This window comes from Somniosus microcephalus, chromosome 3 (assembly GCF_052327205.1).
Source record: "Somniosus microcephalus isolate GS21.2 chromosome 3, FLI_Smic_1.0, whole genome shotgun sequence".
Taxonomy (NCBI): domain Eukaryota; kingdom Metazoa; phylum Chordata; class Chondrichthyes; order Squaliformes; family Somniosidae; genus Somniosus; species Somniosus microcephalus.
The window spans coordinates 290,274,614-290,289,071 of record NC_140989.1 but is presented as its reverse complement, the minus strand read 5'-3'; the positions used below and the strand labels follow the sequence as shown (position 1 = coordinate 290,289,071).

The window sequence follows — 14,458 nt, the reverse complement described above, 5'->3', positions numbered from 1 at the left end:
TTCTGACTTTTGAATGTGGGTCTACATTTTTCCCCAGTTTGCATTCGGCTTTACCTAATACCTGTAATTCCAAACGATTAAAATTAGACCGGATAAAGTATACTGAAGAACAATGCAAATTATTTTCTGTACTCATCAAAATCTTCAGACTATCTTAAACTAACTTTGTATTTTGAATTGGAAATCAAATGGAATGTAGGAAAGTTGGTTTTTAGAATCTGCAGTTTCACATTTTTGGTTCTCTGTTCACAGTAGCTTTAAGCATTGGAGGATCTTGTATCTTCTGAGCACTTTGAATATGCATGTCTTTTGGGTGAGCAGAGAAAGAAGTCTCCACATATATAATGTTTCCATTTGAGAGATTTATGAAATGAATGCATTGTGGCATGGAAATGTGAACTGAATTTCTTTTTATTAGGTCTCTGCTGACGAATCTGGTCTGGAGCATCACTTTCGCAAACCAGCAAATGATATAACCTCCCAGCTGGAAATCAATTTTGGTGATTTGGGTCGCCCTGGCCGTGGTGGCAGAGGAGGTCGAGGTGGTCGTGGACGTGGTGGTGGTGGTGGTGGTGGTGGCGGCGGCGGCGGCGGCGGCGGCAGCAGGAGCATCCGTGGAATGAGACCTGACAAGGTATCAATAGCACTTGTGTAGCATTGGATGGAATGGTACTTTCCAGCCAAGTTATTAAAACAGAATTAAAGATTTAGAAAACAAGTAACACTGCTCATAATGGTTAACGACACTGTCCAATATCATACTAAGCTGTAGAGACCAGAAGGTCCTAGGTTTGTTTCCGGTTCTTTGCTGAGTTCACTTCACTCGAGAGCAGTTGGTGCGGTACAATTGGCTTTAGTGTGTGGGACTAGTGAAAAAGAAATTCAGCCAGGATTTCTACTGCTGCTCACTATTCAGTGACTACTGCTGGAAAGTGTCCGTATATGGATGGCTTTGAAAGAAGAGAGACAGACTTGCATTTATATAGCACCTTTCACAACCTCCGGACATCCCAAAGCGCTTTACAGCCAATGCAGTACTTTTGAAGTGCAGTCACTGTTGTAATCCAGGAACCTCCTGAGGTCGTGAAAGGTATTGCAAATGCAAATTCTTTTTCTTGTGAGCACCTGCACTTAGTTGAGCCACAACCAGGGGAAAAGGATTGTTAGGATTTCAATAAAGCTGGTTAATGCTCAATGTGAAGAGTGTTGACCTTGTTTACCCTTCTTGCTTTTTCCCTCTATCTCCCTGTTGGCAGGTTGAGAGTTTCTTAATGAAGGTGGAGCTTGCTAAATCTGATCAGCGAGTGTGCAACTGTTGTAGGATCACTAGGTAGTATTTTACTGAACTGGATAGACTGTGCCTTCAATGTCCCAGAAAAGCTAATCAAGTACATATATATCTTTAAAAAAAAAAAAAAAAATTAAAAAAAAAAATAATAATTAAAAAAAAATCAGTATTTATTAAACTAAAGCAGATTTTTAAAAAATCCCTGCATGAAACAATCTGATGCATAGATTGATCAAAGCCTCATTTCATAGTTGTCACTGGGCTCTTTAAGCACAGCAAGCAAGGAGTTTGCTGAAAACACTCACTGTTCAGCTCTCACAGATGATCTCAAGCTTCCTGCTCCAATTTACAGCATTTTCCATTTAAACATTGAACATAACCCACTAAATGGCAATTTTTTCTTAAAAAACCGTGCAAAACGTTTTAATGTTTTAAATTTAAAAAATAACTGATCCTGGCCCAAGCACTGAAGAGTACAATATTTGATTTAACTGTTTTAACATGGAATCCATAACCTGTTAAATTGTGGACATGTGCAGTGTGGTTTTTTAATAAAACCACCAATAGGCTTTGAGCAAGGATGAGGCCAGCCAAAAGACCTCCCCTCCAATTAGGGTGTGCCATTAAATTACAGCATATCTGGTTGCTGCCAGTTTGTGTTGAGTACAATTTTTTTGAGGTTTTGGTAACTAAAATTTCAAAGTAAATTTGATAACTTCAAATGTGGAGCAAACATTTTTTTATTTTGTGTAAAAACTGCAGTGTGATTTTCACTGCATGCAAGATGTGACCTCCAGGTACTGAAATGATTTTGAGGCATATGTACAAGAGAAACTTGCGAAAACTGCAAGTGCAGTCTGGAATCCTAAGTCTGCAAATTTGATCAGTTTATCATTAATAATTAGCTGCATTTTTATCAGTGGTACAGCAGCAAAATGTTGAACAGATTAAAAATATTCTCTCATGGGTGGGAATAGTTTTGCATGAATGTAATCCGGTGATGGGAAGGTTGATCCCATCATCTATACTAGACCTGGAGGTGGGAGGAAGGCTTGTTTTATAAAGTTGAGTGTGCAGTGTTTATCTCTTCTAGAAGTGTGCAGGCAGGTTTTTTATGTCCGTAACGAGTTGAGTAGTGTCAGTGCACTTGTTATGCTTAAAGTTGCTATAATTTGAACAACAAAATTGCAAGTGGTTCTCAATTTGTACTAGAAATATTTTGAACTGGTTATCAACGGTACATGGACAAATAGAAAATATTTTAATAGGATTTTAAAACCTGAGTGCACCTGTGTTTTGTTAGCTGTTGTAGTGCGAGCAAAACACTGCTCCATGCTCATCTAAATAATATCTAAGATTGAGAGAAGTTGTACTTTATTTAAATATTATGGATTAGTTGACTTGAAATGAGATGGTTAAAGATGCATGTATCAATCAATATTTTTAAGTTAGAATGAGCAGTTGCACTTTGTCAATTAGCAGGACTGTAGTTACACTTTTCTGTTTGTGCATGTTTAAATCTAATGAAATCTTAAACCAATTCAATAGCTGTAATAAGTCAGTGGAATCGCAAAAGTTCAAAAAAAAATTAAGATCTTACCAGCTAACGATTTCTAATTGCAACCCCAATTCTTATAAACTGTCACGTCTGGGGCCTGCAAGACTCACTGTCGCATCTCATTTCCACTGATCAGCAATGGCTCTGTAGATGAAATGTTCTTTCTAACTGCTCAAAAATAGAAACCAGTCCTTAAGCTATGGCTTGACAAATGGGTATGTGCATGCTTTGGGGATCCAAGTGCCAGGCAGCTGTAGTATTTTCTGTTATCTTAACTCCCCTCTCATTGCCTAATGTGTGCTGCTCCTATAGTGATAGGTTTGTTTCAAAGTACATAGGGCTGCAACAGGAAACCTTGTTTGAACCTTATGATTTAAATAATTGGGGAATGATTAATGTTGAGCACTCTAATATTTGGTGTTGAACTGTGCCTAAAGATACAAGTCATAACTTTTCCTTCAACACAATGCAAGTTAAAATTGAGGCTAGTACAGTGGATTAGCATAGTATGATTTCACCTCGAGTAAACTGGCTTCAAATCCAATCCATGGCAGTGGAGTGAGAGCCTATTCTGCCAACTATGTAAATTGGCAAACTCAAATCTAATTCCTTATGGATGTGGTTAAGAAGTGCAGAATTACCCACAAATGGGTAATAAATCTAGTCTTGTTCAGAAGCTATTAAGATTTAGTATGGTCAAAGAATGTAAGGAGCCCTCTTGAGGTTAGGTATTAAGGGACATTGTTTGGCAGAGTAAGGGGAGTTTTACTCTCCATTTGCTTAGCGTACCTGGTCTAGTACTTTTGATGCTGGCACTTAATGCTGAAAGTGGGGCATTGCTTTATTTCTGGAACATTATAATCCTTGAATTTTGAGCAGAAAGTTCAATGGAAGGTCAGTACTTTTACACAATTTTTATACTAGGTTGCATAGTCTGAGCTTTCAGATTCAAGACTTGCTGGCTGACTTGATGCAGCTTCAGCTTTAAATACCATTCCTATACATGCTCCACAATGTATTCTGATACTGGGGGGAGAAGGGAAGTAAACCAGCCAGTATTTAAAACTACTGACTTACTTTTCGTCCCATCAGTTTAGGCTGCATTTAAACCCAGGTCCCAGATGTGATTGTCTCCTCTAGCTGTAAAGGTTCTATGAAATGCGCATCAATTCCTAATGGCCTTAATTTGGTACTAAAATTGTAATCTTTTTATATTTATGAAAAAAAAACCCCCACAGGGTGACTGGTGTGTGAAATGGAATATCACACTGGTGTAGCATGGAGATTAAGGCACTTTATTGGGGCTGAATAGAGGGATTGTTGATCAGTAACTGGCCTGTGCACTTGATGCTGATATTGGATGCCTGTAATGTAAACAGTTTCATTCGCTAGCACTAACATTCCTCAGTTGCATGAGCACAGGATTAAAGTAAAGCGTGTGAATGGTCAATTTAATCAGATGGCATGAGATTTTTTGATTTGCTGCTTTTGAATATTGCTCCTAGCCCATTTTGTTAATCGAGGCACTCCAACGTCCGTCAAATTCTTCATCTGGTTGCTTCGAGGTTAATGCACAAGAAAGCTGTTCTCCTTGCATAACTAGACCAGTTTACCTTCCTTTTCATGCACCAGTACTTGAGGTGACACTTCAAGCTGACTACATTTTCTCAGCAAATAGTTTTTTGTTTCCAATTTTAAAACTTCCAGGAATTTTTTGTTTTCTCAGCAGGAACATTATTATTGGTTTTAATAGTTTTACTGCATCCTTTAATTTATTGAAAGTAAATCAGAATACCAAAACTATCTTTAATAAAACATTTTCTTGGGTTGAACAGATTTTTAAAAAAATGCTCGAGTAAAGTAAACATTTTGCTTTCCCTATAGTGAGAGTGGACAGTATAATTTGTTTTCTCAAAAGGTGTCTAGTACTATTGATTTGATTTAACTTTCAAGATTGCAGGCATTCAGCTCTAGGATTTTGCAGGAGTACTAAACTCAATGGACTCGCTCACTTATCTTCAATTTTCATTACTATAATCTACTAAGTGTTGAACATCACTGTACAAGGGGCAGTTTTATTTAATCTTGTAATCCAAACTCTATCAAAGAGTCATTTAATACTAAAATAAGATATTGATTATATAAACTTGTTACTTCCCTTAAATTCTTAACAGTACTTTACATTGCAGTGAAATGAGCTGTCCAAATTTAAACCAGAATCTTACTAAATAAAGCCCTGGAAACCTAGATAACTCAGATATATTATATTTTTGTTCCTTAAATAGTGTTTCTGAATTTGCTTTTTATAGTGCTAGTTTTGTTGCACACCTCTTACTTTACTCTGGGTTTTCTGATCAAATTTCTTTTTTATTTTGCAGTCTAGCATCTCTGTTCCAAATGTTGATGACCCAGAAGCTTTCCCAGCTCTGGCCTAAGTGGATGTCGTCAGCCTGGCCTGAAATCCTCGGGGGGGGGCCCCCTCTATGAGGCTTGCATGCTTAAGGAACCCTTCTCAACTATATTAACAGAAAAAAAGGAAAAAAAAGACTGTCATCCATGCCATTCACACATATGAACTGTCCACAAGGAATTGTTGAAATGGACTTCTCTTGCTACACAGAAGCAACAAATGTTGGTAGCTGGTTTTATATCCACAAAAAAGTAAATGGTAGCAGAGGAAAAAAGCTGTTTTCATAATAAATTTTCAGAAATTATGCATTCTTCATGGATTGATACTTTTTTGTATTGCTGCTTGAAAATATGCATTTCCAAACTTGAAATATAGGTGTGAAGAGTGTGCATCAATGAGTCCAATGAGGTGCTTTATTTCAACGCGTATAGAATCCTTTTGCCATCATCAGATGAATTCTCTCCTAGTGCAGTTTAGTATGCTGCTGATCTATGACCCAACTGGTGCAGTGGGTTTGGAGGAAATGCAACCTTGTGTAAGAATGGAAAAGGTACTACTTGTCTCAAAGATAATTGTTTTTCTGGGAAGAAATTGTCTTGTGGTTTGACATTGCAAGGACTAGGATTCCACTGCCCCCCCACCCCTCCAATTGTTGCAGATTCTGAACATTTGCTGAAAGATCAATTTTGAATATTTTTGGCTAATGGAGCAGATGTCACTGAAATGGACACTGGTTAGTACCCATTTTTAAAAAATTACTTCTCTCTTCTCCCTCCTCACCCCCTTCTAATCCACTCTCTGTTCATATACAGGCCTCACTGGACCATACGCCATCTGTGTCTGAGAGGGTGGTGGGACTCATGTTCTAGGCCCCTGCCAAATAGTGCTGTTTAGCCATCTGCTGGACCAGTGTGTCCAGGCAGCTCTATTGACATTCTATTTAATACTTCTCTTGCCCCTCTTCCTTAGGAGGTAATGAGAGAAGACTGGCCACTCTGCACAGCAACCTACATTACTACTTTTTTAAGGCACTGGATTTATACTCTCAATTTGCTGAGCCACCTTGATGGTGTGGATTCTTTAAGTTTTAGTATTTATGGTGAGCCTGAAATACTGGAAACTAGGATTTCAAAATAAACGCTGTAATGTGGAAGTCTAGCTTTTTCTGTTGCTGAAGTTTTAATAAAGGTGTACTTTTGAAATGTTACAAAAACAAGTGAGATACCATTGACGTGTCAATTAACTTAGTGAAATGGTATTTCATTTTTTTTTTTTAATCTACAAATCCCAAGTTTAACTATACACCTTGTGTATATTTTTGTCTGGTTGCTTTAACGTTGCCCCAGCAAGTTAAAATGGTCCATATAGTTGTTGCCAGATAGCAAATTGCTAGTTTTGTTTTGAACCCAGAAAGACTCTTGTTTAGACATAACGATAATGGCTATTTTTATTAGTGTACTGCAAAAAAAAAAAAAAAAAAATCCCCATATATTCACAAACTGATAACCAATGTAAACTGTTAACGTGAGTTTGTTACAGGTTTGCAACAGCTGAAAGATGTGTGGGGCTTATTGGCTTTATTGAATTAATTTCTCCTTAGTTGAGTGGTTTAATGGGTCAGACCTTGGTCTTTGACCTCTTGATGATGGGATGAGCATCTTCTCAATTTCAATTGCTTTCTTGCAGGGCAAGAGCCTGAAATACAAAATTGCCCTTAATTTAGTATTCCAGCAAGTTGAAAATCTTGTTGCCCATGTCAGTCTTCCTGGTGCTATAGTTGAAACTGGAAGTATCTTTTGACATGTTAAGGCATATTGGTGCAAAGTCTGGAAAGCTTTGTTCTTCTAACTTGCACTTGGCTTGCTTGATGTAGGCACTAGATGTTTAAAAGGAGAAAGTGCCCCATATCCAGCATTTCAAAAAAGAAATCCATAAATTTCACCCAAAAACACTGCCTAATGTCAACATCTAGCCAGCTTCACTTTGTGAAAGACCTCAGCAAAAGGATGTGCAAAAGTGCTACAGTTACTTTTTGGGGTAAGATTTCTATCCATTCACCGGTGAAATCCACTAAATCTTTACATTGCACCCTTTCTGGTATGTCCTGTTAAATCCTTGATTCTTTTAGTCGAGATAACAAACCTATAAGCATAAATGGTCATTAACTGTTCCACATTTTATTAATCGTTGGAGCAGCAGATTTACTTGGTGTACAAGCTGTAGTCTATCGAATTACTCGGATATCCCAGATGTTCTAAAGGTGGATTTTACATACCTCTACTGCAAGGTACCCTGTTGTATGCATTTGGAATTGCTATTTGCATATGGGATAGGCTGGGGTGGAAAAACTGCCTATATGGACCTCAACCCTCTTGTGATGAATGAGGAATGCTGTCCACAATTGAGTGTTCTCATTCATAATGTCCCATCATCGGAAGTTTGCCATTAAATATCTGCTTCTGACCTGACTGTAAGGGCCTTGGGAGTGACTGAAATACTAGTAAGTGTATAGGTATCTACAATGCACTACTCTAGAACTTCAGCACGAGCTAGGCTGACACTCTTAATGCAGTAGGAATGGAATACAGGAAAAGTTCTGATATCCGGGACCGGCGTGTTGCCGATCTATCAAAAGTGCCGGACATGCAAAGTCAACGTTGAAGCATACGGAGATGAAAATCTCTGTATTTGACAACAAACATTTGCTCAGCAACAGCTCGTAAACACTCGGCCCGTACCTTGAAGCGTCTCTGAAGCTGTTGCGAAGCTCCAAAGACGCTTTCCAGAGCCTGCCCGTTAACAGAATGCTAGGAGAAGAAAAAAAAACTAACTAAAACGGCTGCTGATTTCTGCCGTTAGAGCAAAGTTTCCGGCCATACAACCTCCGGATAAACCAAAGTTTCCTGTATTGTGTTTTTTTTTGAGGCATAGACCTTTTAGGTGAGTTGTTAACTTGCAATCCTGTCTGCCTGCTTTTAAAGTTTAGGTGCAGATTAAAGATCCTATAGGATTTGAAGACTAGTTAATCTGCTTTTGATGGTTGAAGAAGGAATGTGTCCTGGCCAACATTACTCCCTCAACCACTACCACCAAAAATAGATTAACTAGTCATCTCATTGTTTGTGACAGTTTGCTGTGTGCAAAATGGCTGCTACATTTGCTTACATATGTTTTACTACAATATAATTTATTCTATGCACATTGAAACATGAGAAGGTGCTATACATAAAAGCAAGTCCTCTAATTTTTTTCATACTCTGCCTCTTCAAAAGAACCCATTCATAACCTCTTCTCTCTAACTACCACCAAATCTCCAACTTCCCTTTCCAATGACGTTGACATGTTGTTCAAGATCTGTGCCCCTCTTTCCCATAACTATTTGTATTATTCTGTTCTGGCCTTTGTCTCTCCCACAGCACTGATGCAGCCCAACAGAAGTCACAAATGACATTCACTGACTAATTCATTATTCCTCCTCAGCCTCTGCATTCTTAAATATGGTCAGATCATACATTCTGCGCCACCGCCTCTCTTGCAATGTCCAGTTAAGTAGGACTATGTTCGATTTGGTTTTAATGCTATCCGATTTGTAGCCTGAATATCTCTAGCAACAGCTTTTCTTCCCATCCCTGCATTGTCATTTTAGGAGTTCCCCCTCTCCAAAGATCCATCCTTGCCCCCTCTTATTAACACGCTGCTTCTTGGCAACAACATCTGCAGGTATAGGGTCAGCTAATGATGCTCTGCTCTACCCTTCTGCCTCTAAACCCTCTGCTATCGGATGACTTCTCCAAATTCACTTTTGGAAGTGCCATAATTTCCTACAGCTAAACATTGGGAAGGCTAAAACCATATTCTTTTAGCCCCAGCACAAACACCATATCCTCGCCACTGACTATTTCCCCCTACCTGACCACACACTCTGGCTGAATCACTGTTCTCAACTTTGAGCTGTTTGATCATGTGCCTTTTCCATCAAAAAGACCACCATGTATCTCTTTCCACATATACTATCTCAACCCATCTTCTGGTGAAACCCTCACTCATGGCTTTGTCACTTCCTGACTCTCTCCATTAATCTGGCCAGCCTGGTCCTGTATCAAACTCTGCACTTATTCTATCTTACCTATCGCCCTCTTCCTCGCTGAACCTACATTGGCCGCTGGTCCGCAATGCTTCATTTAAAATCTCTATTTTAGTGTTTAAGTCCCTACTTGGCCTTGCCCATCCCTATCTCTAACTTTTTCCAGTCCTCTCCACCCCTCTTCCCCATACTCTTCTTCTGACTGACCTCTATCTGTCCCAGTATAATTGATCTGAGGATGTGCCTATTTAAAGCACGTACAGGTTGAGTGTCCCAAATCCAGAATGTTCCAGACTCCAGGACGATTGGTGGCAGGGGTCTGGAATCTGTAAAATGTTCTGGAATCTGGACACCCTGAGGGAGGCTTACCAAAAGTGCAACCTGGGCCTAGGCATTTCCGGACTCTGCACGTGTTTCTGATGTCCAAAGTCTGGAAATATCGCAACCTGGGCTCGGGCGTTTCCGGACTTCGGACATCAGAAACACGTTCCGAAGTCTGGGAAAACCGGCTCGGCCTCGGTCCCAAGGTTGCTGGATTTGGGACGTTCTACCTGTTGTAGACAATGTGGCTATAAAGGGACGCGATCTACCATACCATAGTGGGTTAAATCATACAATGCTCCTGATGTTTACAATTGCTCCTGATGTTTACAAACTGCAATACTTCTGACTTGCTGTTGGTAATCCTAAGGGTAATCACGTCTGCACAAAATAAAACTCAGTACTTAAAATTAAAATATTGTCAGCAATCTCCCTGGTAATGCACTAGAGGTAATTTTTTTTAATGCGCACTATTGGTACAGAACTCTGTTGTACACCACATTTTTCTGTTGTGATTTTGTTTAATTAATGGCTATCTGCAAACTATACTTCCTGTCTGCTACTACTGGAATCATAGAAATTTATGGCACAGAAGGAGGCCATTCGACCCATCGTGTCTGCGCCGGGCGAAAAGTTATCCAGCCTAATCCCACTTTCCAACTTTTGGTCCATAGCCTTGCAGGTTACGGCACTTCAAGTGCATATCCAAATATTGTTTAAATGTGAGGCAGAAGCCCTCTTCAGACAGTGTGTTCCAGACCCCCATTGCCCTCTGGGTGAAAACATTTCTCCACTCCCCTCTAATCTTTCTACCAGTTACTGTAAATCTATGCCCCTGGCTATTGACCTCTTTTTGCTAAGGGAAATAGGTGCTCCCTATCCACTCTATCTAGGTCCCTCAATTTTATACACCTCATTTAAGTCTCCCCTCCGCTTCCTCTGTTCCAAAGAAATCTACCCCAGCCTATCCAATCTTTCCTCAAGCTAGAATTCTCGTCCTGGCACCATCCTCGTAAATCTCCTCTGTATCCTCTAGTGCAATCACATCTTTCCTGTAATGTGACCAGAACTGTACGCCATATTCTAGCTGTGGCCTAACTAGTGTTTTATACAGTTCAAGCATAACCTCTGCTCTTCCATTCTATGCCTCGGCTAATAAAGGAAAGACTCCCCTATGTAGTCTTAACCACTTTATCTACCTGTCCTGCTACCTTCAGAGATCTGTGGGCATGCACTCCAAGGTCCCTCTGTTACTCTACATTTCTCAGTGTCCTACCACTTAGTGTATTCCCTTGCCTTGTTAGCCCTCCCCAAATGCATTACTTCACACTTCTCCAGATTCTTCATCTTCCTACAGCTTTCTTTATTGACCACACGGCCAATTTTTGTATCATCTGCAAACTTCTTAATCATGGCCCACCTAAACTGGGTATATAGGAACAGGAGTATGCCGTTCAGCCCCTTGAACCTGTTCTGCCATTCAGTTGGATCATGGCTGATCTGTAAACTCCATTTACCTATCTTGGTTCTATAACCCTTAATACCCTTGCCTACCAATTTGACATTTTCAATTAGCTTGGGCTCAACAGCTTTTTGGGTTGGGATGAGGGAAAGAGTTCCAGATTTGCACTAACCTTTGAGTGAAGAAGTACTTCCTGACATCACCCCTGAACTGCCTAGCTCTAATTTTCAGGTTATGCCTCCTTGTTCTGGACTCTCTCCAGAGGAAATAGTTTCTCTCTTCCTATGAAATCCCATTTTAGCACTTTGATCTTCTATACTTTGAGGAATACAAGCCTAGTCTATGCAACCTGTCTTCATAATTTAACCCTTTTAACCCTGGTGCCCCCCCTCACCACCACCCCCGCCCCAGGCTAATCCTTCCTGAGGCGTTGTGCCCAGAACTTAACATACTACATCAGATGGGGTATAACCGGAGCATTCTGTAACAGCAACCTCTCCCTTTATATTTCAACCCTACATAAAGGCCAGCATTCCATTAGCCTTTTTAATTCTTGTTTGTAGATATACACTAGCTTTTGGTGGTTTCTGTACATGGACCCCTAAATCTCTGCTCCTCCACAGTTCCTAGCTTTTCACCATTTAGAAAATACCTGATCTATCTATCTTGGGTCCAAAGTGGATGACCTTACACTTCTCCCACATTAAACTCCATCAATGTCCCTTTGCAACTTTCATTATATTGAAGTGATTTGAAACATGAGTCAGCAGAAATCTGTTTGGATGTGTTGAATTATGTTAGTATATGCAACATATTTGTGAGGAACATGATCGTTTTTTAAACCGAGTTTGTCTATATTTAAAAGAAGCTGTTTTGTTTGCAAAGTGAATGCTATTTAAACACTGGAAGATATGCATGTTCTCCATTATTGCGCAATGGAAACTGTCTTAATGTATTGGTCAGTCCTTTGTGGAAAAACGTGAATATTGCTAAGGAAAGACGTTGCAGTTTTTTAACATAATTGTTATTTAGGTTCAATAGGATTTGATTTATTGCTCCAACAATTGCTTTGCAATGGTCAGGTTAATGTAATCGATCTGAACTGGTCTGTAGTTATTTTGTTTTAAGCAGCTGTTTACTTTGATCTGAACTAGCTTTTTCATATTTGTACAAATTGAGCATAAAAACCATACAATTGAAGGTTTATTACAAGAAGTATTGCTCCCTACATTGTAGAATGTTGTATTAAGTGGTTTTCTATCAGTGTTTATTCCTCCCATTCCACTTGGAAGTGAGAAGGATGGACTAAATCTGATGGTGTTGGCAATCCATAGGAACAAATAGAAAAAAAAAAATTCTTGGATGGATTTATGCTGGCAATCCTGTATTTATTTCCCATCCCTTGCTGCCCTTTAGGACATTGAGTCAACCATGTAGTGTGGAACTGGAGTTGCGTGTAGGCAAGACCCAGTTAGGGATGGCGAGTTCCCTTTCCTTGGATCATAGAATCTTGTAGCACATATTCGGCCCATCGTGCCTGATTAGTGCCCGAAGGACATTAATGAACAAATTGGGTTTTTGCAACAATCCAGCAGCTGCTTGTCCTTTTGTGGTGCTGGCCCACAAATTGACAAATTTATTGAATTCATTTTCACAACAAATGGTGGGATTTAAATTCATCACCTCCTGTGTTGCTCGTCAAGTACCATAACCATTGGGCTACTGTACCTTGAATCATTCAATGAGTTACTACATTTCAATATTTCCAGTTATAAAAATGTTATGTTTCCTATCATCGGGAATTAAACCTAAACTTTAAACTTGACTTCTCAGCAGGGAGGAGAGGAAATTGGAGGGGAGGTTCACACTTAATATCTCTAGCAGCAGGTTACAGGAGACTGGTGGTACTCGAAGCAGGCTGCAAGGTCTGGTAGGTGAAGAAAAAGGGAGCAAAATACAGAAGCATCCAGAAATACCCTCTTTTATTTAATAAAAAAAAATAAAAAAAATAAATCAGATTTCACCCACTTTTTGATGACAACCAACAAATATATACAAATTAAAACTGACTTGGGAGTTACTATCCACAATGGCATAAGGGAGCTGAATTGAAAGAGCAGCAGATACTGTAAAGGAGGATGTAGAATATGGTTTTATTTATAGTGGAGCAACATGATCTCAATGTGACACTTTGCTTGAACACCAGTAAAAAGTTCATACTCGTGAGAAGTCAACTGGTCACAAGTTAATCTTTAGTTTTGAAAATTGTATTTTTCTTTCCATATCTTGCAGTTCCATTGTGTGTAATAACAGTGATGTAATGCTTCATTAATGTGGAAATGCTACATTAAATACCTTTGCATTGTTGGTCACTTACAATCATTAAAGGAGTTCTTAATGAAAAGTTGTGGCAAATTATGCCCAATGGCATGAGGGAAAGGGATAAAAATTGTGTGCTTGTAAGTACAGGTAGACTATCCTTTATCCGAAAACCTCGGGACCAGCAGTGTTTCGGATTTCGGAAAATTTCGGATTTCAGAAGGTATTTTATAAGACTGGGAAATTTGGTGGGGGTCGGCGTCAGCGGGGGGTTGGCGTGCGCACGACTTACGCTGAATGAAAAAACTTTCGGTTTTTAGAGGTTTTCGGAAGTTCGGATAAAGGATAGTCTACCTGTACTTTGACTTGTCATTGACTTTGTGTTTCCAGTGAAATGAAAAGGCTTGCCTTTTTCTTGGGACAATACCTTTTTAAAGCACCCCAAGTGTCCTTTCAGTTAGTTTAATTAAGCTCTGTCATATTGAGGGCATAGCAAGGAAACTAATGTGGAAGGCTAAGAGGGTATTAAGGGAAGTTTGAATAAGTATTGGAAACAGGACGGTGCAGGGCAATGGGAATAGTTTTGGATTGCTGTAACCAAGAGCTGGTACAGGCATCATGGGCCAAATGGCCCCTCGTGCTGTAAACCTGTAGCATGTTACGGTTTTTGAGGTGAAGGTTCCTTTTGAGGAGACCACATGAATTTTATTTGGTCAATAGGCAGTTGCAGGATTAGTGTGTGTTTAATTGGAGGTGTCTTAACCTAAAATTTTTGAGTGTTTGGTGCAGGTAGTGGGGCAGAAACCATTTTAATGGGAAGGTGGTGTGTTAGGATACTCAAGTTGATGAACTTCAGTCACATGTTTTCCCAGTAATGTTTAGCAGTTGGGTTTCACTTTCAAAACTACTTCACACACATCGAGAGCGCCATGGCTTTAGTATCCCCACCTATAGCTGAATGCATGGGACTTTACAAAATACGTTTCAAAAATAGAATCACCTCCATGTTTCGTTAC

The 14,458-nt window shown here is 39.5% G+C and overlaps 1 protein-coding gene across 4 annotated transcripts in view; it reads left to right on the top strand.

Annotated features, from left to right (window-relative positions):
* LOC147122051 (SERPINE1 mRNA-binding protein 1-like) overlaps positions 1-13,490 on the top strand; it is a 58,479-nt gene extending 44,989 nt beyond the window's left edge. For all 4 annotated transcript variants that reach the window (XM_085982742.1, XM_085982743.1, XM_085982741.1 and 1 more), the window contains 2 exons: positions 419-634; positions 5,225-13,490. In XM_085982742.1, the coding sequence (XP_085838868.1) occupies positions 419-634; positions 5,225-5,281 (273 nt within the window). In that variant the 3' untranslated portion in view covers positions 5,282-13,490. The remainder of the gene's footprint in view (positions 1-418; positions 635-5,224) is intronic.
* The last annotated feature ends 968 nt before the right edge of the window (positions 13,491-14,458 follow it).